This window comes from Xiphias gladius, chromosome 24 (assembly GCF_016859285.1).
Source record: "Xiphias gladius isolate SHS-SW01 ecotype Sanya breed wild chromosome 24, ASM1685928v1, whole genome shotgun sequence".
NCBI classification, from domain to species: domain Eukaryota; kingdom Metazoa; phylum Chordata; class Actinopteri; order Istiophoriformes; family Xiphiidae; genus Xiphias; species Xiphias gladius.
In genome coordinates, this window is record NC_053423.1 from 3,457,693 (window position 1) to 3,481,162 (window position 23,470).

Here is a 23,470-nt window from a genome sequence, read left to right on the forward strand (position 1 = left end):
AAGCGTAAAACCTCACAAGGAAAAACCGTTGGTGTTAATTCTGTCCACTCAGACAACAGATTGTTTCAGTACTGAGAGGCGTTAGACTCTGTCTGATGAATGCTTAACAGTTTGTTCACAGTTGTTTAAGAAACTCCAAACAAGATTAGTCCATGGCAAGGACATCACCTCATCAAAAAGTTAAACTGGTATCAAGCCCTCTTTGCAAGCAGATTTGCCTCATAGGGCCTGCCTGTTACCAGCTGTTGCATGTTGATCACACCTACTTGTCACACACTCACGTTATTGCATTAATGGAGTCAGTAATCCCATGGTAAGCCTTTTTAACTGTTCATTCAGCCAGATTATTTAGAGTAAACTTTACTCTAAATATTCATCAGTACATAGAGTACAGTTTATTAATTATCAAGTTTGTACAATTACATTTAAAAATAAATGAAAATTAATTTTGACTTCTTTGATCTTTGTACCACTTGTTAAATCATTAATTCTTGATAAATTGCCCAGTTAAATTCTCTTGAACTCATGTTTTAATATGTTTACTTAATATTAAGCAAGATCCCCTCCCCCCCAAAAAAAAGTCAGAAATCAGTGAATCTTAGAAATGTTTGTACTTATTTAACTGTAGATGAGGTCAGTCCTTACATTTTTATAAATGAAAAACTTGAGTATTTTAAAAATTATATTTCATATATACAGCATACTGTATATCATGCATGTATATACATATATATACATCAATATGTATATATATAATATATATACGTATGTTTATATATGTGTGTGTATATATATATATATATATATATATATATATATACGTATGTGTATAATTATATATATGGGAATGTAATTACAAGTGTGCTTTTAATTTTTATTTCTTCTCTAATTATTATTCTTCCTTGTGCACTACTCTTTTCAGCACAACACCAAGTGTATGCCACCGTGCATTTCACTGCAAATATTGTATGAGCATATTAAAAATAAAAAGTTTGGATCTTGAATCTTAATGACTATAAACAGCCACGCAGCAAAATATATCTGCCTTATATTTAATCCCAGCAGCGTCTATCTGTGTTTAACATATAGAGGCTTAACTGGTTGAGCTTTCCATTGCACCTGTCTTTAACAAAGTACTAATTAAGTCTGAATAGGTCCAAATAAACAACAATATCAGACTTAAGGTCTTTCGTTTAACATTTTAACACTCTCAGGGATCATGTCAGAAAACAAACACAAGCTGTTGCTCTGAGATATCAGGGTTTATTTTACAGAGAAATCGCGAAAAGCATTTCCGGGTGGATAGATTCTATGTGTTAGTGTAATCTAAAACAAAGTATGTTGTCTGCTCCGGATGCCTTATTACACCGAACACAAACTAGATCATTTTCAATTAGAACAAGGTCATTCTCAGTAAAATGAAAAGTTACAAATAGTTTCCAGTTCATGTTTCAATATCAGTCCTCAGCTGTCCTGTCTGGATTAAGCTTTAGTTGGCTGATTCATGGAGTACACCCCGATGTCCCAAATCATTTATACTCATCCCTTACTTCTGTTTTCAATTTTTTTAGTATATTGTAGTGTGTATTTGTTACACAATTATAACTTGTAATCTTGGATGGGCCTTTGATTTCTTTGCAACTCTCTCAATGTAACTCTTTTTTACCTAGTTTTAACTAGTTTCATATAAACTATGAACCTCTTAATGAACCTCTCACCTAAAAAATGCTCATCATTAAATCTGTAATTCAGCTGTATGTCTACTATCCATATAGTTATAACTATAATTACTTCATTTTTTTTTTAACAAGTGAGGATATCCAGTCTTCCTGTACATACACTATGTAATTTACAAGTAACTATTTGCAATGGTTGTTCTAGATATGTGTGGTTACCCATAAGTTATCCATAAATTTACCACAATTATACAATTGTCTAGTCATTCTTCATTTTTTTAATTATTTTGAAGTAGTAACACGTCAGTTGTTCATAATGTATTTACATATCCTAAATGAAATTGTTGCTGATATCAACCCAATATATCAATATGTATATATATATATGGTCAATATGCTTATTCGTTGTGTGAAAAATAAATTATAGGAATCTTTGGCTGTTTTCACCGGTGAAAAATGTACTAATATCAGTCATTTAACTTTAGGTCAACTGAATTGTAATGAATGCAAATAAATTTTATATATAGATTGTGATTCTAATTATCATAAATGTTAATTTACTGCTTTATTATCATCAACCCTCAACAAATTCAGCATCGGTACCATCAGTAATTAAATGTTAATACTGCTTGTCATAGTAATCCAGAGATTCACTATAGTACACTTTTACACATTTAAACTCAGATTGTGTTCTCGACAGGGATTTACTGATTTTGTTAAAATGTCATTGGTAAAGTTTTCTGCTTTTCTATCAAGGAGATCACTCCTGAATTCAGTAAATGATATATAGACAAAAACATTTTGGTCACCAAACATTTTGTGCTTGTTAATACCAAAAGGGGTTTAAAATAAATCTATAGTACCAGTATCTCTGTGTTAAAATGTCCAGTAAGTACATATACATGTGCATATGAGCTACTTACTGTAAAAATTGTTCACGTTACCCTCTAAATCGGTAATTACACATCTGAACAAGCCTCAAAGATGGCACTGAGTCGTACATAATAGTTAATATTAAAAAAAATAGCAGTTATATTACCGGTACTTGAGAATGTCAGGCAGTATATATTGCGGGTTGTTTATAGGAGTTTTTCTTTTTTTTTAAATAAATTGAATAGTGGCAGTCCAACAAATTAGTTCAACTCATTAACAATTCAAAGATTTAGCACTGTCCGGTTCGAATGTGGCAAGCTTTTGACAGCATGTGAAGGCTGAGTACGTTGTTTGAGCGAAACCTGAAAAACCTAAAGCAGATTTGAGAGTTTTTAAATATACTGTATTGTAAAATTAAAGTCTTTTAATGCGCAGTTGTGCTTTTCTTTAGTTGTCTTTTGTAATTGCAGATGATCCTTTATGGCCCTATGAAAAATGTGTAGGGGACACTACCAGCAGGTTTAAATATGCCAGGTTCGTAATTTGACTACACCACAATGCTTCAAGAGTCAGTAGCCCTTCATTTAACGGAACTGTCAGGTCCATCTCAGTCTACAGTATTTTTGCACTATATGCGTGCTTCACAGCACATAAATACATTACTGTAATGCAGATCATCTTGTTCTCCACAACCCATGAGATTAGGAAGCCAACGCTCCAGAGTCAGAATTGTCACTTCAAAATAAGCCGGATGACATGTTTAAGTCTCTTTAAGTGTCATATCTGTCAGCTCTTTAGTCTCTGGGATTCAAAGAATACGGATTCTGTAAATTCCAGGTCAATGTCAAGTTTACATTTATTGTCTCTGATAGAGGGGAATTGTCTTGGATTAAAGGAATCCCGCTAAACTTTATTATTGATAGATATCAGAACTGTCATAGGGACAAAGCAGAGGAGAATATTAGCAGGTTAAATTTGAACCAAATTTAGAATTAATTTTCAAACTGTCACATGTAGTGCAAGTGTAAAAGCAACATGTATGACAAAAAAAGCTCTTTGGTGAATGACTGTATTCAAGGCATGTCACTTTACTTATACCACCCTTGTGTCTATTTTTCTGTGGGGGAGCCCACAGACAATGAGTTTTTAGTTAAATGCAGTCTAACTTATTTGATGCTGATTTCGCATTCTGAGCGACATGTGCAAATACGGTACAGTAAAAAATGTATTATTTTTATTCTGAATGTATAATGAGGGGGAATAGATTGAATCATTTTATTTAGAATTGGGATTTATCTAAGTAAAACCTCCAAGAATTGTTACATAGCTTAATAGTTTAAAAAAAAAAAAAAAAATCTGTTAAATTGCAACCGACCTGCTATTTGGGTGAAAATAAGAAATTAGACATAAAATACATTTTACAAATCAGCATCACTCTAATTACAATCTTCTGTAAATCATTGGAAATTAAAAGTAAATGACACTGTAAATAATTCAATTTGAAAAATGTTAATTGTGTAGTTCATATTCAGTCACACACTTTGGGCACCCCTAAGACTAAAACTAAGGGAGTACCCTAAACTCTTATGGGGGGTCTCGAACACCTCCAATTTTCAAACTGTATAGAGTGATATAGCATAGCTGAGTTGGGTAATACCACTGTCTTATAAATCATATCACACACAAAAACCTAATTGTGAAATACAATCACGGCCTTCAAAATGTGTCAACGTTTGGGGTCAAAAGTGCATAGGAGCCCTGATTATCTGCATTTCTTCATAATCCTGCACGCCAAGAGTATTGATCATGCCATGCAGCCAGTCTGCAAGTGTGTAAACTGGTTGTGAGTTCAAAGAAGTGCATGCAGCAGGGATTTTAAAGACAAAACTGCACGCATCTTTACTAAGACTTCGCCATGTGTTCACGCATTCACATGACGCCATGTTTCTGGCCCACATCTATGATCTATTAACCAACAAGATGTTCTGTGTTCTAGTATTTAGTAGTCTCGGTTAACTTGGTAAGTAGATAAAGGCCATCTGCATGTGTGAGAGAAACGAACAAAAAAAACGTTAATATTCTGGGGGGAAAATGTTTTTTCTCCTTTTTCCAGTAGGACTGTTCTGTTGCTTGTCCAATTCAGACTTTCCTGTGTTTCTCAATAAGCAGATAGGATCACGGGAGACTGCTGCTTGAAATGAGTAGATATTTGTAATAGTTGTAGTGAAGCTTGTTTTAGGTATAGGTATACCATTATTTCTCAGCTCTTCTGTAATCAATTTGAGCTCTCTCTGTGTGCCTCGGAATAGAAAACTAAATTATGCCACACTCAGATTCACATGACAACTTAATATGCCTGTAATTTCTGGGCTCATGAGAATGTTGGGAAATAAAATGAGTTCACAGGCTGGAAATGGTTGAGAAATGCTGGCTTAGTTGTTAATTGTCAATATGATTCTGCGCGTTTCTTGACAATCCTATATTCTTTGTACAAGGAAAGGCATGTTTAATGTCTTAATTTTCTTAACTGACTTATTCTTTTTATATTGCATCTTTCAGATGCAGACTCTGAGCAATCCAGTTTAACCAGTAATTTAAACTGAACTATAATGGTCTAGCTTTGAATTCATCTTTTTGCAAAGGTGTTATGGTAAATACGGCTTTACATAATATCATCTAGTTTAATTTCCATATTATTTTTACAGTAATTAAAAATATATTAATTATTTGGCTCTGAATTTAACAAAACATTATACTGTACATTAAAAATATCGGCGAAAGTACTTTTATAATGAAAAGTGAAAGTAACCACCTTAATTCATAAAAATCTATCACATTTTACATGCTAGATAAATAAGTGTGTTATTAGTCCAATACTAACGGTATTATCCGTAACCAATCAGGAGCAACTTTTTTGATTCTTAAAGTTTTCATGTGTGTGTGTTTGTGTTTACATTAATAGCAACAGCATATCTAAGAACCACTTTACAGAACACTCTGTGATGGGGAATTATGAAGAAACATTGTTACATTATTGAAGAAGGCATTATAAAACCCAACAGATACAGATACACGCCCTCGCCATAAGGCTTATCCCATCTTTATAGAACAGGAGGCCTAATCAATACTGCTGAGTATAGCCGGTGTCTAGGATAATAGGTGTATTATCTGAAACAGATCGGGCAGTGTGTCACTCACTGTGTTGCTTGCGAGTCTTACATCTTGAGGAAACAGTATTGATTTTGCGAATTACAACCATTCTTATTTTAGGATGAAAAGTGTCATCACCATTTTAAAAAAATAGTTTTATTTTATAAGATTTTAGTACAAAGGATACGGAGTGTGATTAAAGAAAAAAGGTCCTTTTTTCAATATACTTTAAGAAAGGTAATGACCTACCTTTGTTTTTTTTTTGTTGTTGTGTTTTTTAATTTTGGTTTCGGGGTGTACATTTGGCTGTAGATACATCTTATTATATGCATTGCACAAACAATACAGATAATTGAAAAATATAGTTTATGTTGTAAATTAGATTTGTCCACTAATCTAAGGGAAGAGGTTAAATACATATTACATATTCTTAATGTAAAAAAATCGAGGGTTATATTTGTAAAAATCAAGCTTGTCCTAAAATCTTCTTAATGTCAGTGTTCACTAAATAGTTGGCAGATATAATTATATAGCAGTGATCTAAGAAATCTTGTTTACGGATTCTGTTTAAAATACCAACGGGATAAGCAAGGGGGTTAATACACAAAGGTTAAAGGCTAAACTGTTAGGAACGACATCAAGGTTAAGAGAACTACTGATTCCTAGGTGATGTGAGAACCCTTGTCAAAATAGATTTTTCACCTCTTCATCACAAGTTTTTTTTTTTTTTTTTTTGGAACTTTTCTTTGCTTTCTTTAGAATCGTTTTCCACTCGATAGATGTTATTAGGTGGTATTTACTGTAGGTGCAACACACAAGGTCTTAATCTGTGACATCACCACTGTCTGTGTCACATCGAGGATTTGTGGAGTATAAGATTAGAGCTCTACGTCGTCATAAATCTCTGCTTCCCATTTCAGCCGGGTGGTGGCGGATGGGACAGTTGCAAGGTGTGGTCCGTGGTCTGAGGATTTGGTGGATAAAAAGTTTGTGTGTCTGTGTAGGGTTAACCTCTATGAAGTTTTTTTTTCAGACCCGAAAACGTCTAATTGTCGCATTCACGTGGCTTGATGCTCTCAGATTTTTTTTAGGCTCGATGAAGCTTGTTCTTTTTTGAGAACAGAGTTTACCCAGAACTTTTTATGGTGCTCTTCGGTGGTTCTCCATGATGAACTACTGCATACCAGACATGTATGAGATGCCTCATGTTGGAGTCGGAGGCTACACGATGCAGGGCAGTGGTGAACACTGCATGTACTCGGGTGAGGGTCCTGGGTATGGACACTGTGAGCCCCAGCCCCTGCACCATCCGCCCTGCATGGAGCAGGCTTGGCTGCCCAGCCAGCACTACTCTTGTTCATACGCTGGTGTTCCTCCTGTTTTTAAGAGCGAATTTTGCGGCATGGAGATCCCTCTTAGTCATTGCCACCATCAGCCTGAGTATTTCCCTGAGATAAAACCTGACTTCTCACACCTACAGTGGATGCAAGGGGCGCACAAAAAAGGTATGCTGTCTGGCTTGTGATTGTTTAAGTCTTCTTGGTGAAAGGAAGATTTTTAGGGGTGCAAAATTGCTAAATGTACACTTTCAAGTTGTGAGGTGTGAATTGAGTAATGAAATAGTTTCCATTGTTATATGGCTGTCACTCGGGATTGTGTTTTCCATGTTTCTTTTTTTGTTTTTGAAATAGTTTCGGTAATTAGTGATGACTCCTCCTCAATCAATGAATCAATGATGTCTGGGATTTTTAAATTAAGTCTTATAAGCGTAAATCCAAGACTTAAAGTGTCATGTGGTGGCGAGTCTGTGAGCGGGACTTGGTGCATCTTATGGTCAGTTTTTTAGGCGGGTGGGGGTTCCTTATTGATTGATGTTGAGGCAACAGAAGGCTGATGCGAGATGAATTATTGCTTTCCTCACAAACCCCCCAGAAAGTATTGAGTAGTCTCTCAACCTCCGGTCTCTGAGGTCAAGTACTGATCTCATTAAGCTGAATGCCAAAAATGGGCCAGGTGTTAACTCCGTGAGTTAACTAGAAGCAGCAGTGTTATCTGCGGAGGTAAGTGCTAATCAAATACTAGGAGTCTTACTGTTGGACATCCAAGAGTCAGCCTAGGTATGTGTGTTTACATCTCAGCGTTTACATACCAGTCGGCACCTAATTGACAAAAAGAAACCCAAAAAAAAACAAACAAACAAATACATTTGTTCTAAAATGTAAAATTACAAAAACAACATGAAATGTTATATTATTATCAAAATTACCTCTTAATTTATCAGTTAATGTTAAGTTGACGTTAAATAAAATCTGGTTTAAAAACGTGAAAAATGTGAGCATGTGATTCGCCTCAATGAATGAAACCACAGCTGTCATGAAAAATAGTTTAGCCTTCAAATCCAGTGAGGTTTTTTTTTTTTTTTTTTCAATAAAATTAATTTTAACAATTTGTTCTTCTCTCCAGGGTACATACCAAGTTACCTGGACAAGGATGAGCTATGTGTAGTGTGCGGGGACAAAGCCACAGGCTATCACTATCGCTGCATTACCTGTGAAGGTTGCAAGGTAACAAAAAGCGAGGCTTTGAATGAATCGTAGCAGCAGCTTCATTCATTCATCGTCATTTGAAAACAGTGCTGAGCATTTGACCATCTGCTCTCTTCAGGGTTTCTTCAGGCGGACAATCCAGAAGAATCTTAACCCAACCTATGCTTGCAAATACGAGGGGAAATGCGTTATCGACAAAGTGACCAGAAATCAGTGTCAGGAATGTCGCTTCAAGAAGTGCATTGCAGTGGGAATGGCAACCGATTGTAAGTTTTACAGGCCAAGATAGCCTCAGTAAAGTGATACTTGAGACAAATTAATGTTGTTTTGTCTGCTTCTTGATGTTTGTCCGCTTCTTTGTCTTGTTTATTTGCTTCTTTTAATCTGGAACATCAACCTGCCCAGGAACTGCAGGTGAAAATTTGCCTTTCAGCTAAATACAGCAAAAGGAGAAACTGTGTGGAACAATCAGCAAATAATTTGATAAATGATTAATCATTGCAGTCATTTTTAAAAACTGCCATAGGGATTCGTCACATTTCTGATATTTTGTAGACAAAATGATGAATCGATAAATCAAAAAATAATCAATCACTTATGAAAACAATAGGTAGTTGCAAATGGATAAACAATTGTGCTGCAAGGCTGGTTTAAGGAGTTTCTATGGGCATTTTTAATACCTTTTCACCTTGAAAACATAGGAAGTCTCTGTAACTGGAATGGATTTGTGCTGACTACAGCCACTCTTCACAAAGAAGGAAAGTACCAACTTAAAAGAGCTACATTTCTTTTTGATATTTTCTTATAAACCATTTTACATTATAAAGTAGGTACTTTTGTTGAAGCAGCTACATTTCAAGCCTTTAGTAAGTGTTTGATACTCCAAATATAGACTTAGAGTATCACTTAAAGTGTTAAACAAGCTCTCTTGGTGAAGCACGTACCACCAGGGCTGAGTTCTTGCTGCAGCAGCCAAGGTTGGAATCCAAGCCCATTGCTCTATGTCACCCCGTCTCTCTCCCCTGCCTCTCCTGTCTTACAGTGCTGTCACTGTCAAAGGCTGAGATGATGCCCCAAAAAATCCTCATTAAAAAAAAAGAGAATACAAAAATTTAAGCCTGAAGCAAAGAGCTACGTGTGAATATTGCGTCCAGTGTATCGTTCACTGAATATAACTCCCATGCACTTACAATTTACTTAAAGTATTATGATTCATGAGCACCACTTGAAGAGTTGCCTGTAATGAATTAATAAATGTAATTTTCTTGTGTTTGAACAGTTAGTTTCTGCCTTTTTTGGGACTGAAATGTAAGCAGCAGTGCCCTGTATTTTCAAGTATATCGCCAGTCCTTCATGTCATGATTTGGCCCCCTCCTAACTCTCATTCCTGTCCACTCTCATTGTCTCCCTTTTTATGCTTCTGCTTCCCCTCCCTCTACCCCAGTGGTGTTGGACGACAGCAAAAGGCTGGCCAAGCGGAAGCTGATCGAGGAGAACCGGGAGCGCCGTCGGAGGGAGGAACTTCAGAAGACGGTGTGGGACCGACTGGAGCCCACCCAGGAGGAGTGGGACCTCATCCGTATGGTGACTGAGGCCCATATGGCCACGAATGCCCAGGGCAACCACTGGAAGCAGAAGCGGAAATTCCTGGTGAGACATCCTCCTCCTCCCTCCCTCCTGCCCACAGCCTTCATTGTATTGATTACCCTGCCTTATCCAATCCCCCCCACACACACAAACACACACACACACCCCGACCCCGACCCCGACCCCCACCCTCCCAGATCCCTTCCAAGTCATGCCCCTGTCTCCTCCACCTCTACCGCAACTACTGTGCCACTGTTCCCTGTGTTAATATGTCCATGTGTTTTTTTTGTATCTCCTTGTAGAGAGGGGAGAATTAGCTGGACGATGAAGAAAAGTGTATTCCTCAGCGCAGCTGCACTAATTTATAATGGAACATCTTATTCTTGTCTTTTTTCATGTCTTACCATGCAATGATCCTTAATCGCTAATACTAATAACTTGCTTTTTTTCGTGCTGTTTCATTTTTTCTTTCTTCTGTTCGTAGCTCTTGATTTCACACCTAAACCTTCTTTTGACTAATTATGTTTCTTTTCTTTAAAGTTTAATCGCTCTGTCCAGACTGAACGTCTGTCAGCTGTTGACTTTATTTGGGTTTCTATGGCAGGATCAGAACAAACACTTGTTAACCCCTGGATTCCACCAAGCGCGGGTCCGTCACGTCGCACCTGAGGTGCAGTTTTGTTCCATCCTCTGCTCGGCTTCGTACTCCACCGGGAGCGTTTCAGAAACGGAGCATTTTGTCTGCCTGAATCTGTTTTGGCTTGCTCATTCGGTTATTTTTTTCACCTCTCGTCGTCCATGGTGAAAATCCTCTGACCGGTTGACTTCTGGCCTGGTGCCACCGGTTTTGACATTGATGCAGTGATGTGATATACTATTGGGAGTCTACACAGGGTTTTTTATTTTGAAAATTGACCAGTTGCCCTGTGCCCTCCCTGTGTCTGACTTCCTACCCACGTTCTGCTCTGTGCAGCTTGACTCGGCTCCGTCAAAAATAGACAAGAGGCGTATTTTTAGTGGAGCAGAGCGGAGAGCCCCTTGTGGGACATTTCTGAAACACGCTCTAGCAAATCTGATGGAATCACAAGCACTGTGTAGAGTGGCCGCGGTCAGCTCCCCCGGTGGAATCCAGGGGTAAGGCATAAAGCTTTATGTATTAATGTATTGTTCTAAACGCTCGTGTAAAGAATCAAACTTCTGTTAAGAGGGGAATAATCTTTAATTCAAGGTTCGCTGTAGAATTTGCGAAATAAACAGAAATTTTGAGAGGACTGGAGGGATTAAATTTGTTTAATATTTTGAGAAAGTCTTAGAATATCGATAAATTTGACATGTGCATCCCTTTACACAAACTAAGCGGAATCTATTTCACTACTTTCACACTTTAATCGCATTACATGGTGGTACTGTACCGTAAAGTAGCATTTACCACTTTAGAAAAATAAAAAACTTGATTGAAGTTTTGGTTGGCTGAAGTCGTATTAGTCGCCAACCACAGCCATAAAACTTATGATAATACATTTCAGTGTTGTCGACTGTCGTTGGAGTGTTTCTGAGAACCTGTTTGAAGTAGAGGTCATCAGCCTGAATCTCACCATAGAAACCCATCTTGGATTTCTGTCCTCATCTGTTTTCTATCTGCACAATCTTTCATCTGTCCTCAGTTTTAACTTGTTTTCTTTTTAGTTGGCTTGACACGGGTTCTTCATTGAAACTTCACAATTCCTGTTGATTATCCAACAGGTCGAGGAAGCTATGCTTCTTAATGAAATAACATGTAATTTATTCTATACTTCTGACCAGAGTGCAGCGGGGGTGAATGAAACTAAGGTAAGACACAGCAGAGAAAGACAAAAAATATATATAAAATACGAATGTATTGCCTTACAAAAAGGTGCCTGATACAGTGTGTAGTCTCATCCCAGATATCAGTGTTGAGGATACAGTCGTACTTTATGTCACGGATATATTAATTTGCAGTTATTTACACGCATAACACATTTAATTCAGTGAAAAAGATACATGAGAGCTACATGTCGTTGGTGATATGTCACCATTGTAGTAAACTCTAAATCTCAGTACCCAGTCAAAATTTTCACCACTTCCCTCAGCTTTTATGAATCCCACATTCAAATTTCCATTTTCTTATTTGGCCATGAATCCTTTAACCTCCTCATCTTACCTTTGAACTGGTTTCATACGCAGTGCTAGGTTCGATAGTATTCTCAATAGTAAAAAAGTTTCTACACGCTGTTTAATTTTTTTTTTTTTTAATTGAGACTAGGGGACTGTTGAGACACTGACCTTCCCTCCTTGTCGTTTCAGCCTGAGGATATTGGTCAAGCGTCCATGGCCAATGCACCTGAAGGAAACAAAGTGGATATAGAAGCCTTCAGTCAGTTTACAAAAATTATCACCCCTGCCATAACCCGAGTGGTGGACTTTGCCAAAAAACTGCCTATGTTTTGTGAGGTAAGTGCAGCTGCTTATTTAACAAAGCTTCACAAAATGTAGATGGAGAAGAGAGAGTTCATAAATGCTCCCTCTGGTGGCTGAAGTGGTAGTCCAGCTGTTGAAGCCTCTACTGCTGCTGTCACGTTACATTGGATTTACAGTAAAGCCACCAATATGCTTTGGCACTATTAGCTTATCACAGATACATCTGCAACAAAGTGAAGTAACATGAGTTACATGAAATTGCAGTACAAGCTGCGCCAAAGATATGTTTGAGTTAATTTAGAAACTTTGTCACCATTACAGGATTGGATCACTGCAGAGTGCTGAATGCAAAATGTTCCACTCAGTACAGATGTTGATTATATTTCTTAAATAACCACATCTCAGGGATCCTGTCAAAAGTGTTTCTTAGTTTTATGCGTTTATGTAAAAAAAAAATGATCTCAAGTATAATATTCAAATACGACTCAAAAATAATAGAAAGTAAGAATTTAATAACAACTTTTTATTTAATGTAACTTTTTTTATTACATTTATAGCACTTTTCAGGGTTAGAAACTGCTTAACAGTAAAATAGGGTAAAAGTTAAAAGTGCTGAAATAATTTGATAACCAGAACAACAAAGTATAAGTAGAGCACATAATATCGGAAGCACGCAAAAAATAAAATCAAAAGAAGTTAAAAACATAGTGTTCAAATTTACGAAAATACTTTAAGAAAAGTCTAATATCCATCAGACTTTGTGGTCTGTTATTTCCCAATTATTTCTTGAAAGCTTTTCTTATAGAAATATGTAATAACGAACTATTGTGAAAATAAAGGCAAAGTTTTGAAACTGGTATTCTAGCTAGTTTTGTTGTGTTCTGTTGATTTCCAGAGAAATTTCCTTGAAAGAACTGCTCCATTTAAACCCAAGAAAATAGTTATTCATCAGTCAATTATTAATGGAAACTATATTCTTCATGTATGTTGAATTATACTGTATGCTTATATGACTTTTCAGGTTTAGCTTAGCAGTTAATTGGAATAAACAGTCTCTACTTGACCCATAATTAGTACCAAATTATATAGTTCTTTCCCGGTAACAACCTAGGAAATTCTGAGGAATTTACCGAGTGTAAAAAAAGTTTCTGGTTTATTTTAATGGCACTAAAGTCAACTCTCAACACAGAAATTTAGCAATGTCTGCTGCAACTCATTTATGAGCTTGATTTTACGTTAGGAATAGGAATTATTTTTCTAGATATAGCCACTGCAAACTATAAGCACAGAACCGACTAGAAATTGATCATTTCTGTACCATTTTTGGTGAGAATTGTTACTTCACAATTTACTACTAATAAATTAACCATATTTTCTGGCCAGCTAGCTATTAGTGTCTTTAGAAAGCATTTCTACTAAAGCTAATGTATTGTTAATGCTAATGGTATTGTTCAATCTGTCTAGTTAGCTAGTAAACAGTTAGCTCAGTCTAAAAGAGCTGCTTCTTTCTGATAGATTTCAGAGTAGAAATGTAATTTAAACTTAAAGGTGATTTTGATGTTCAAAGGTTTGTTGTTTGTTTTTTTAACTTTCCACAATATGAACAGTATTTAAGTATGAATTTTCCAGTTTCAAACTGACAAAACAAAACATAAAGTGAGTCTGCACATGCTATCGCTAGATTAGCCATATTCTTCTACTAACGGTGCTTATGTATGTCTCCATATGATCAGCTGCCTTGTGAAGACCAGATCATTCTGTTGAAAGGCTGTTGCATGGAGATCATGTCACTGCGAGCTGCTGTTCGCTATGATCCAGAGAGCGAGACTCTCACGCTGAACGGGGAGATGGCGGTTACTCGGGGTCAGCTGAAGAACGGAGGCCTGGGCGTAGTCTCGGATGCCATCTTCGACCTTGGCGTGTCGCTGTCCTCCTTTAACTTGGATGACTCTGAGGTGGCTCTTCTCCAGGCTGTCATCCTGCTTTCATCCGGTAAAGCACCTGGTGTCTGGACTCTCAGTACACATGCATGCATGAGCCGATTAGAGCCGATCCTTTTTGTCTTATTTTAGTCCATTAACGGATCCTTTATATTACTGCAGACCATTTTCAAGTGGTGTTATTAGTTTCCAGAATAATTGTCTTGTACTTTATGCTAGCACTGACTTAAAGTCAACTTGCTGAAATACAAGAATATATTTTTTTACGATTACATTGAACACTGCACATATGAGAGACCAGTAAAGCAATAGTTAATTATGAGATTGTACACATTTACAAAGACAACAAAAAAAAAACAGGAACAATCCCATCGTCTCGAAAGTGATGTTATTTCTTTAGTACTGCTTTGTTCTCCCCTGCACGGATTGTGTTAATACTTGTTTTTGACGTGAAATCCATGTCAAACTACAGTTTAATCAGTTAATCACAATAATCATTCTGAGGAGCTTTGTCCAGCTAGCTTGGTTTTGACTCCACCACCGTTTCTCTGTGTGACAGTCCGCATCTCATTGAAGATCAATATTGTTCTGCTGTGTGTTGTGCATGCAGACTTGACACGGGGTTAACCTGCCCATCTGTTTTGTCTTCTGACACACTTACAGTAGTCACTTAGGTTTAATCAATAATATTTTCAAAGGTTTAAAGTCTAAAACCAGTATTTTTGCATGGGAAGTTGATACTTCATGCTGTAGTTACTGTTTGGAATTTGACAGTTTTTTCTGCAAAAGATTTAAAAAAATCAAATATTTGACATTTATACCAGAAAAGCTTTTGAAAAAACATTCCACTGATGTCAGGATAATAGCTAACAGAGCATAATAATCCATTCGTAAATAAATAACAACTGGCACCATATACATGTCAACTACGATATTTATCTATATAGCTATCAGGCTAGGTACATAGTACAGGTACAGAATTATTGCTCGTTTGCTAGCTCAACTTGTGAACATGCAATAATTAAGATAGTGTCATTTTTATTCTGCTAAAGAGGAAGTGAATAATTAGATACCGAACCTTCAATGATTCATGCAGTAGATGAAGATAGTTAATAGATGTCAGAGCAAATTTGCTTGACACTTAAAGTTAACACGAGAGCACTGTGGAGATTTCCTTTGCTACTGTGAATTATTCTCTAGCCCTGACAGATACATACAGTATGATACAGTAGTGGGTCTCAAAGTGGGATGCAGGTATCCCACTTTGAGACACAAACAGAACACACACAGTCTTTGTGTGTGTTCTAGAGGGTCCTGACCAAAATTGTGAAAAGTTATTTTTTCTTACAACTTGAAGGAAACTATGGTTTATTACAACGTGGTTTTTTTTTTTGTTCTTGTTGTTTTGTTTTTTTCTGACAATCTGTTGCAGTGGTTAAGATTACATTGTACTCACCAATGTAGGAGCTGAGAGTGGGGATATAGCAAAAAATCCCACGAGGCGAAAAACAGGTGCAGTGAGACGATCAAACAGGATGAAGGTTCAACTTTGACCTGCTGTACTTGCCATATTTGTGCGCAGTCACAGTTTACAGTATTAGTTTTTTTGCATGTGCTCACTTTTGGTCTTTACATCCCAACAAAGAACTTTAGACTTTAAACTGCCGGTTTTTACAACCAGTCTGATCCCTCATGATTGTTGCACTATCAGACCTGTTTTTTCTCCTTCCAAGATCTCAACAGCTACTTTTGGTAAACTAAACTGAAGTATAAAATAAAATCCTGATTGCAGTAAACCAAAATTGTCCTTTAATTCAGTGGAAATTATTGTCATTAGAATAGAATTTGGAATTACTTATCAGGTTTCTCTTGCAACTGCTTTCCTCAAATGCCGTGTAGAAAGTTCTGCCTTAAATCCCTGCAGTACTCTAACTAATAACGTTGTCAACGTCCTTTTGCCATCAGATCGGCCAGGCCTGAGTAGTGTGGAGCGAATCGAACGCTGCCAAGAGGAGTTCCTGCTGGCCTTTGAACATTACATCAACTACCGCAAACACAAAGTGGCGCATTTTTGGCCCAAGCTGCTAATGAAGGTGACGGACCTGCGGATGATTGGCGCCTGCCACGCCAGCCGATTCCTTCACATGAAAGTGGAGTGTCCCACCGAGCTATTCCCTCCTCTCTTCCTGGAGGTCTTCGAGGACTGACCAATGGATTTTAGTGTATGTGTGTCTGTGTGCATGTACGTGTGTGTGTGTATGTGTATGTGTGTGTGTGTGTGTGTGTGTGTGTGTGCATCCGTCAGCGCCTGGGCACCCTGGTGGTCTCAGGGGTGGAACCAGCAGAAGGCCCGTCACAACAAACTTTCTATTAGCACTACTGAGTGTCACTTCATTCCATAAGTTAGGAGTAGCTCTCTGGTCTAGTTTTGGATGGAACCATTCCTTACAGTGCGGGTACTTTTTTTTTTTTTCTTTCTTTGTTTTGTTGTTGTTATTGTTGTGGATATAACCTCTCACCTCGGATATGTGTTGATGATTGTACAGTTTGCATTATGGTGATTTTATCAACACTTGTTTATTCATTAGAAACCATGCAAATGTTGTATTTTCCTTCCTTAATGTTGACAAATTCAAAATGGCTGCTCACCTGACACAGATTTGTTAGCCTTTCCCCCATCTGCTCGACTTTATTGGACGTATTTGTTGGTTAATATATTAGTTGTCATATAGTCTTTCATCCATCTGGTGAGTGTCTGAACTGCTCAGTGCCTCACCATCATTCTGCGACCTGTCCCGTTAACAGCAACACTCACTCTAATGGACAGCAGCTCACAGGTCTTTATAAGTCTCTGCGTCGCCACTCATCACAACGTTAACGTCATCCTGCTGCATTCCAGAGATGTCAGGAAAATATGAATTTGGCAGCAGAACAGTAACTCAAAGCAGAACTCCAAGTAAGAAACTTTGAACTTTTCTGAGACACCATTATTTAACGTCACGTCTACATAGCAACATACACTGTTAAATATTGCTAAATATCATGGACAATATTAGCTTCTGCACTGCGACAGCGTACTAGGGCCATTGCGAATGGGGAAAAAAACCCCACAAGATTTATTTTGGAAATGCATGAACTGTAAGTCGTTTTGGACAGAAGGGTCTGCCAAATGAATGTAAAGAATGTTTACTATACGCTGAATTGATGAGTGGATGGTAATGGGATGAGACAAAGGACATAAATCAGTTTCTAGGAGGCATTTATGTTCTTACATAAGCTCTTACCCAACCTCTTATGAAACTGATCGGTTGGGGCTCTATATATAACAAATGCAGACTTCTCTTTAATCAGTTAACAGAAAAATAATCTGCCACATTTTTCTAATATTTGATTATTAGTTTGTCATTTTTCAAGCAAAAAACATTCTCTAGGTCCAGCTTCTCATCTGTTTCAGCTTTTCTTTGTCTTTTGTGATAGTAAATTTGAATATCTTTGGATTATTGAAGATTGGTCTTACAAAATAAGCAATTTGGGCACATCACCTTGACCCCTTTCAAATTAAATCGGGCATTTTCAGTATTTTCTTACGTTTCGTAAACCACAAGATTAACTGATTAATCAAAAGAATAAGCAGGAGATAAATCAGTAGTCAAGATAGCTAGTAGTTGTAGTAGATTAACAACTGCATCATATGCAGTATAAGCCAGCACTTGAAATAGTGGAAATATCGCAGGGCCCAAGAATTTCTCCTATTCCATGGCCCTAATTCTCTATCGTAGCTATGTTTGGGTGAAGAGAATCTTGCACGCGTCTGTGTTTATTGCCTTCATTTCTACAAAGTGAACCGTGGCAACACAGGAAGGGTATAATTCCGACCTGACTACTGTTGATTCAGACTTCCAACATTGAAAGGAATGCAGCAGTGACATTCAAATGAGCCTGTGCATCATCGCCAGAAACTGGTCCGGACTAACTAAAGCACACAATGACACTGATGTCAGGAAAAGACAATCATATAGTACTCGTTTTTGTGTAACAATGCCACATGCTGTGCCAAAACCAAGTGAATGATGCCCTCCTTATTTAATCCCTGCTGGGCTTTCACAGCGATACCAACTCTTGACTGGTTATGCAGCAACTAGTTATTGCATGCCGCTCACAGAGTCGCTCCTCTGACTCGTGTTTCAGTCTACGTTAGCAGCTTCGACTACACAACCAGTATGAATTTTAAGTGTTTCATCTCGGCCACGTTGCCTCAGTAGTCACACATACAATGATTTCAGCCATTTTGTTTTGTTTTGTTTTATTACAACTCCCTGCAAACGGGAGACTATGTTTAAACCGTGACGTCATGGTGCTATGGTGGGTTGGGGAAATAGCTGATTTAACTGTCATGTTATCTACTTGCAGAAAGTAACAGTATCTGTTTGTATAAAAGCCAACCACCCTCTTATGATGGCACGCATATACACTAACACACAAACATGCACAGATACAGTACATACAGTATACCTTTACACATACTGTATACATGCACATATATGCATGTGCCTAAATAACATATAGGTCAGACCCCACCACTGTGACCAACCAGTGAGATTTTGAGGCCAAATGAACATTGGCTGGCCCAAAAACAGTATGATTCATCATCAGCAAGGTATACTGAGAGAGCTGGTGAGATTGTGAAAAAGTAGCGCTCTGTCCTTTCTTCAATTTTAGCCCATATGTTCTTTTTTTGTTGTTCTAAAAGCTTCTCTATGGTATTGTTGTTTGCAATGTGACAAACATTTGCTTTGTATATCTCGCTTTTTCAAGCTTCACACTACTCCTCAAAGCCGCTTGTGTTTTTTTTTTTTTTGTTTTTGTTTGTTTGTTTGTTTGTTTGTTTGTTTTTCTCTTTTCTGTGAAGTGATGCCTTTTATCAAAGCAATAGACTTGCTGCAGTGTTTGAATGACCCGGACCTCACACACACACCTCGCAAACTGTACAGACTCAATATAAATGCACAGACAATCAGAGGGAGAGAAATGAATGGGGGAACAGGCACCCAGGCTCAGACGGTCCGGTTGGCATGTAGGGCCGGGCCGTGCTGAGCCAGAGCCATTTGGAAAAGTAACATTGGCTACGTTTCCATGCACCCCTGATGTCCGCAGTCCTGTTTGAATTCATCCTCATGTTGTGTGCAGGAGCCTTTAATAACCTGTGACTGAGCCTGCCCTGTGACCTAAAATCATTTGTGAATGTCAGAGGCCACAGGCAGCGACAAGACAGACAAGTGGGATAATGTTAAATAAATTTAATCAGTTATTACTACCAGGAGCTAGCTGCAAAAAAAATCACAGATGGTAGACTGATCTATAGCATTAGGTCAGTCTTAATTTTGTTTTTAGACTAGTATAATGGCCTTTATCCACCAAATAGTCCCAGGAGCTGAACTCAGGAACGAAATAAGGACCTAAAAGTCCCTCTGGTGCATTTGTGTTGCATTTCAATTGCATCTGAAGAACCATAAAGATTAGACTAGCAAATGACATTAGCAAATTAGACCTAAAAAGGATTAAAAGTGAGAACTTTGGTTGAGACTTGATTTTTTTTAATGCAATGAGATGACAAAACTGTCATCTGGTTGTCTTTTGTGATTTACGATTGCATGACTGTTTGATGTTCTACTTTAGTATGTAACAACATTGAATCAAAATTCTATAGTTAGCCTGCTCTCTCTTACCTCTTTTTTAAACTTTTTAGACTTTTAGACTAGTCTCAGGAATTCGGCTGCATACGTTTCTTTGAACATCAACAACATTTTCAAAAAATTCCCATGCTAAGCCCCAGTATGCTAGCAACAACTACAGCTTGCTCGCTTGCAGTCTGAATGAAAGTTGTACACGTGCTGTAGCAGTTTGTATGCTTGTGTTTGACCAGTCACTGACATACAGTACTGTTAACACCACATACTACCTCAGGAGCAGGGACTTTTTGGAGGGCGCAAACTGTGGCCTGGGAACCAAAACTGGACGTTCCTGCAGTCAAAATGCAAGTTAAGTTCCTGAGTTTCTGTAAATGTTTCTGGATTCCTGCACAGGTAAAGCGCCACAGTGAGAGTTAAGACACTTGCACAAAATAAAAAGTGAGTCATTTTAAAGCCGCATTAATTGATTTTTATTTTTTTTAAATTATTATTCTGTTTCTGCCAGTGGTGGGCAGAAAAAGAGCAGCATTAACATTCATTTGAAGTCATATTTGTGTCCACCTGATGAATGTAAGTCCAATATTCATTCTCATTATTGTAGAAAGAAGAAACATCTGACCTTTTAGCTGCAAGATGTTCAGCTTTCTCAAAAAGTTAGTTGCTAACTTGACAGAGCAAACAGTGGGTTGCCAGAAACCTGGGAACAGGGTTGATGAGCTATAAAAGACTTAAATCGTACGTTGCAGAGTTGGGTAATGGTTCTCTGTGGTCCCCTTTCACAATAAACATTCGTTGCTATTAAATATATTGATTAGCAGACTTTAAAGCCTAACGTTAGCCACTGTATATCAGGACTTTTTGTGGGAACAGTCATAACAATACCACTGTTGAACCAATTAACTGAGCGTCGCATTCTTTAGCTTTTCCCAAATCGAGGTTTGTGGAATGTTTTCATCCATTTCCTTCGGTGGACTTGTATTGAGGAGCTAAACCTAAAGGGCCAGTATGGACAGGAGGATTACTGTGACCAAGTACTCTCCCTTCCTGCTTATGGGCAGTGAGTATTGAATTGCGATAGGCTTCAACAAAATCTGAACCTGCTGTTTGTTTGAAGTTCATCAAGATTAGACTTTTGTGGAATTGAAGAATTTAGAATGTGAATTATAATTAGATCCACATTATATTCAAAGTCAATCTATGCAGCCAGTATGAACTAATTTCCCTTACTGCGCATTTAAGAATGTGCAAAGGAGAGCCAAAAATCAAAGTTTTAAAGGTAAATCCAATTTCTAATCCAAATTACAGTAGTGTTCTTTAGTCATGACATTTCATCTTATTTCTCATTAGAAATTGGTACTTAGAAGTGTCATGTTTTTCAGCTTATTCAGTCTATAAAAGAAATGGACTGTTAGCTCAACCAGGGTGGGTTTTTTTTTTTTTTTTATGGCAAAGTAAGGTACCAAAACCTCACCCTAAAATCATTAACAGTAAACTCAAAGTTTCAATAATCAGTTTTAGTGTGCCGTTCAGTGGTAGAACTCCACAACAACCTGAAAATCATGCGTTTTAACAAATTATGTACTTATAAACTTGACACGGCTACAGGTTAGCAAACTATTTCGACTTATACACCTAACAGATGTGGAGCTACTTCACCACTAATTTATGGAGTTGTGATTCTGGTGACCTGATGAATGTAAGTCTAATATTCAATCTCCCTCAGTCACTGTTTTGATCTTCGACGACCTCTGAGAGAAATATCTGGCTCATTTAGCTGCCACTGTAAGTTACCAGCTTGTCGCTACCTTTTACCTGTCTGCCATGTGGTGCTGAGCGAGTAGTGTACAGATGATTTAGCTGCGCTTTCTTCTGACAACAACTGCCTGTTTGAGTTGATGAGAGCGCTTCGAGAGATCCAAAGCAGTACAGATGTGGGCCACAAAACCAAAACAGTGAGCTGAGAGATGGTAAAATTCTCCACAGAGTTGATGGGAACTGAGTCAGATGATAATCCTTTGTGCGTTCATCACAGTAAATGATACCCTTTACGTTACAGGTAGTCATTTGGCTCATTTTTCATATGAAAATAATAATTAGTGCAGCTATAACTCAAATCAAAATAGAAATTTGAGTAAACATTACAAACCATAACTTTCTGTAGTCTACATGTATGATGCAAATGTTTGTGTTTTTGTACAACGCGTACAAATTGGACTGAATGGCCCGAGGAAAATGTTTGAAATGTACATGTCACACAACCATAATTACTTGAATGATCATATTTAGAGAGCTGTTGGTGCATGTAAACATAGTCAATGCTGACTGCTGGTTCAGAAAGTGTTTACTGTTCCTGAAGAGGTGCCAGTATGCTGTTATCTCTCCCACGAATTGTTACTTAATGTTACTCAGTTATAAACCCATAACAAGAGTTGCACCATAGAAAAGCTATTTTACAGTACAAAGGAAAAAGGATGTATATTTTCAAACTGCAGATTTTTTTTTTTACGGATGTTGTTAGCATAATATGAACATACTGTTTTGCATAGCATAAAAAAAAAATGGTATCTTGCTCTTAAATACATTTCCACGTCTCCACAAAAGAACTATGAGCACGATGTTATGAATCATTAAAAAAAAACACTTTAATTAGTGCAGCATTAATTATACGATTTAAAAAAATAAAAAATAAAAAAAAAATAGATTACTGTAGCTGGACTTCACTGTCAGTACAAAGCAGCACAGCTACATATGAACACAGTTAAGGACAACTTCTTGGTCAACGTGTATCCAGCATCAAAAAAAAGTCATCCACCGTCAACACAGATTTCTCTCCTTGTGTGTTTGAGTGTCTTCTTGTTCAACTCATCTGTTCATCATGTACTGGAAAAACCCGTCACGGAGAGAAAGGGCGTGAGATTAAGTGTGTGGTTAAGGTGTAGGAGTGAATCTGTGGCAGCAAACCAGAAGATGCAGAAAGTTCTTTTCCAAATATGCTGTCTTGCACTCTGCATTTGACTGGATATATTGTCCAGTGATCCACTGTCCAGCTCCGGACAGTGACAGTGCTTGGACATGAGCGTGGAGGAAATTATTTGCTCATGATTAACAAAGATTGCAGCTAATGTGAATTGGCTCTTGAGAATAAAGATGGTTTTGAGAGACTTGGGTTTTGGTGCTTTTGCTTCTGTTGTCATTTAATATGAAGTGAATTTTCTTACACAGCATTTTAATTGTTGCTTGTGAGTGTCATTAAACATTTTTGTATATTTTTTTAACCAGAATTTTTTTTTTTTTTCTTTTTTTCTTTCGGACCCAGTTGTCTTCTCCACCACAATGTTAATCATCAGCATGACTTCGCTTTTGGCTCAGGATGATAATAACCCCCTGTTTCTCCCCCTCACTGTGTCCATTTTGGTCCCAGGTGTGCTGTGTGGTAACTCCATTCAACACAAGTTAGTTTAGGACTATGAAACATGTAAGACTACACAAGCAAGCAAGCAAGCTCAAGCACACCATTCATAAAGCTAGGAGAAGGAACAGTCGCAGAGAGGGGCGAGGATAAATATGCA

General features: G+C 37.5%; 1 protein-coding gene across 9 annotated transcripts in view; it reads left to right on the forward strand.

Annotated features, from left to right (window-relative positions):
- thrb (thyroid hormone receptor beta) overlaps positions 1 to 23,139 on the forward strand; it is a 123,048-nt gene extending 99,909 nt beyond the window's left edge. For 6 of the 9 annotated variants that reach the window (XM_040121271.1, XM_040121270.1, XM_040121275.1 and 3 more), the window contains 7 exons: positions 8,163 to 8,263; positions 8,364 to 8,511; positions 9,690 to 9,895; positions 11,576 to 11,662; positions 12,158 to 12,304; positions 14,005 to 14,263; positions 16,177 to 23,139. In XM_040121271.1, the coding sequence (XP_039977205.1) occupies positions 8,163 to 8,263; positions 8,364 to 8,511; positions 9,690 to 9,895; positions 11,576 to 11,662; positions 12,158 to 12,304; positions 14,005 to 14,263; positions 16,177 to 16,418 (1,190 nt within the window). In that variant the 3' untranslated portion in view covers positions 16,419 to 23,139. Of the gene's footprint in view, positions 1 to 6,477; positions 7,205 to 8,162; positions 8,264 to 8,363; positions 8,512 to 9,689; positions 9,896 to 11,575; positions 11,663 to 12,157; positions 12,305 to 14,004; positions 14,264 to 16,176 lie in introns of those variants that run through there. The other 3 variants (XM_040121277.1, XM_040121278.1, XM_040121276.1) reach the window with 3 other exon arrangements.
- Positions 23,140 to 23,470: the final 331 nt, after the last annotated feature.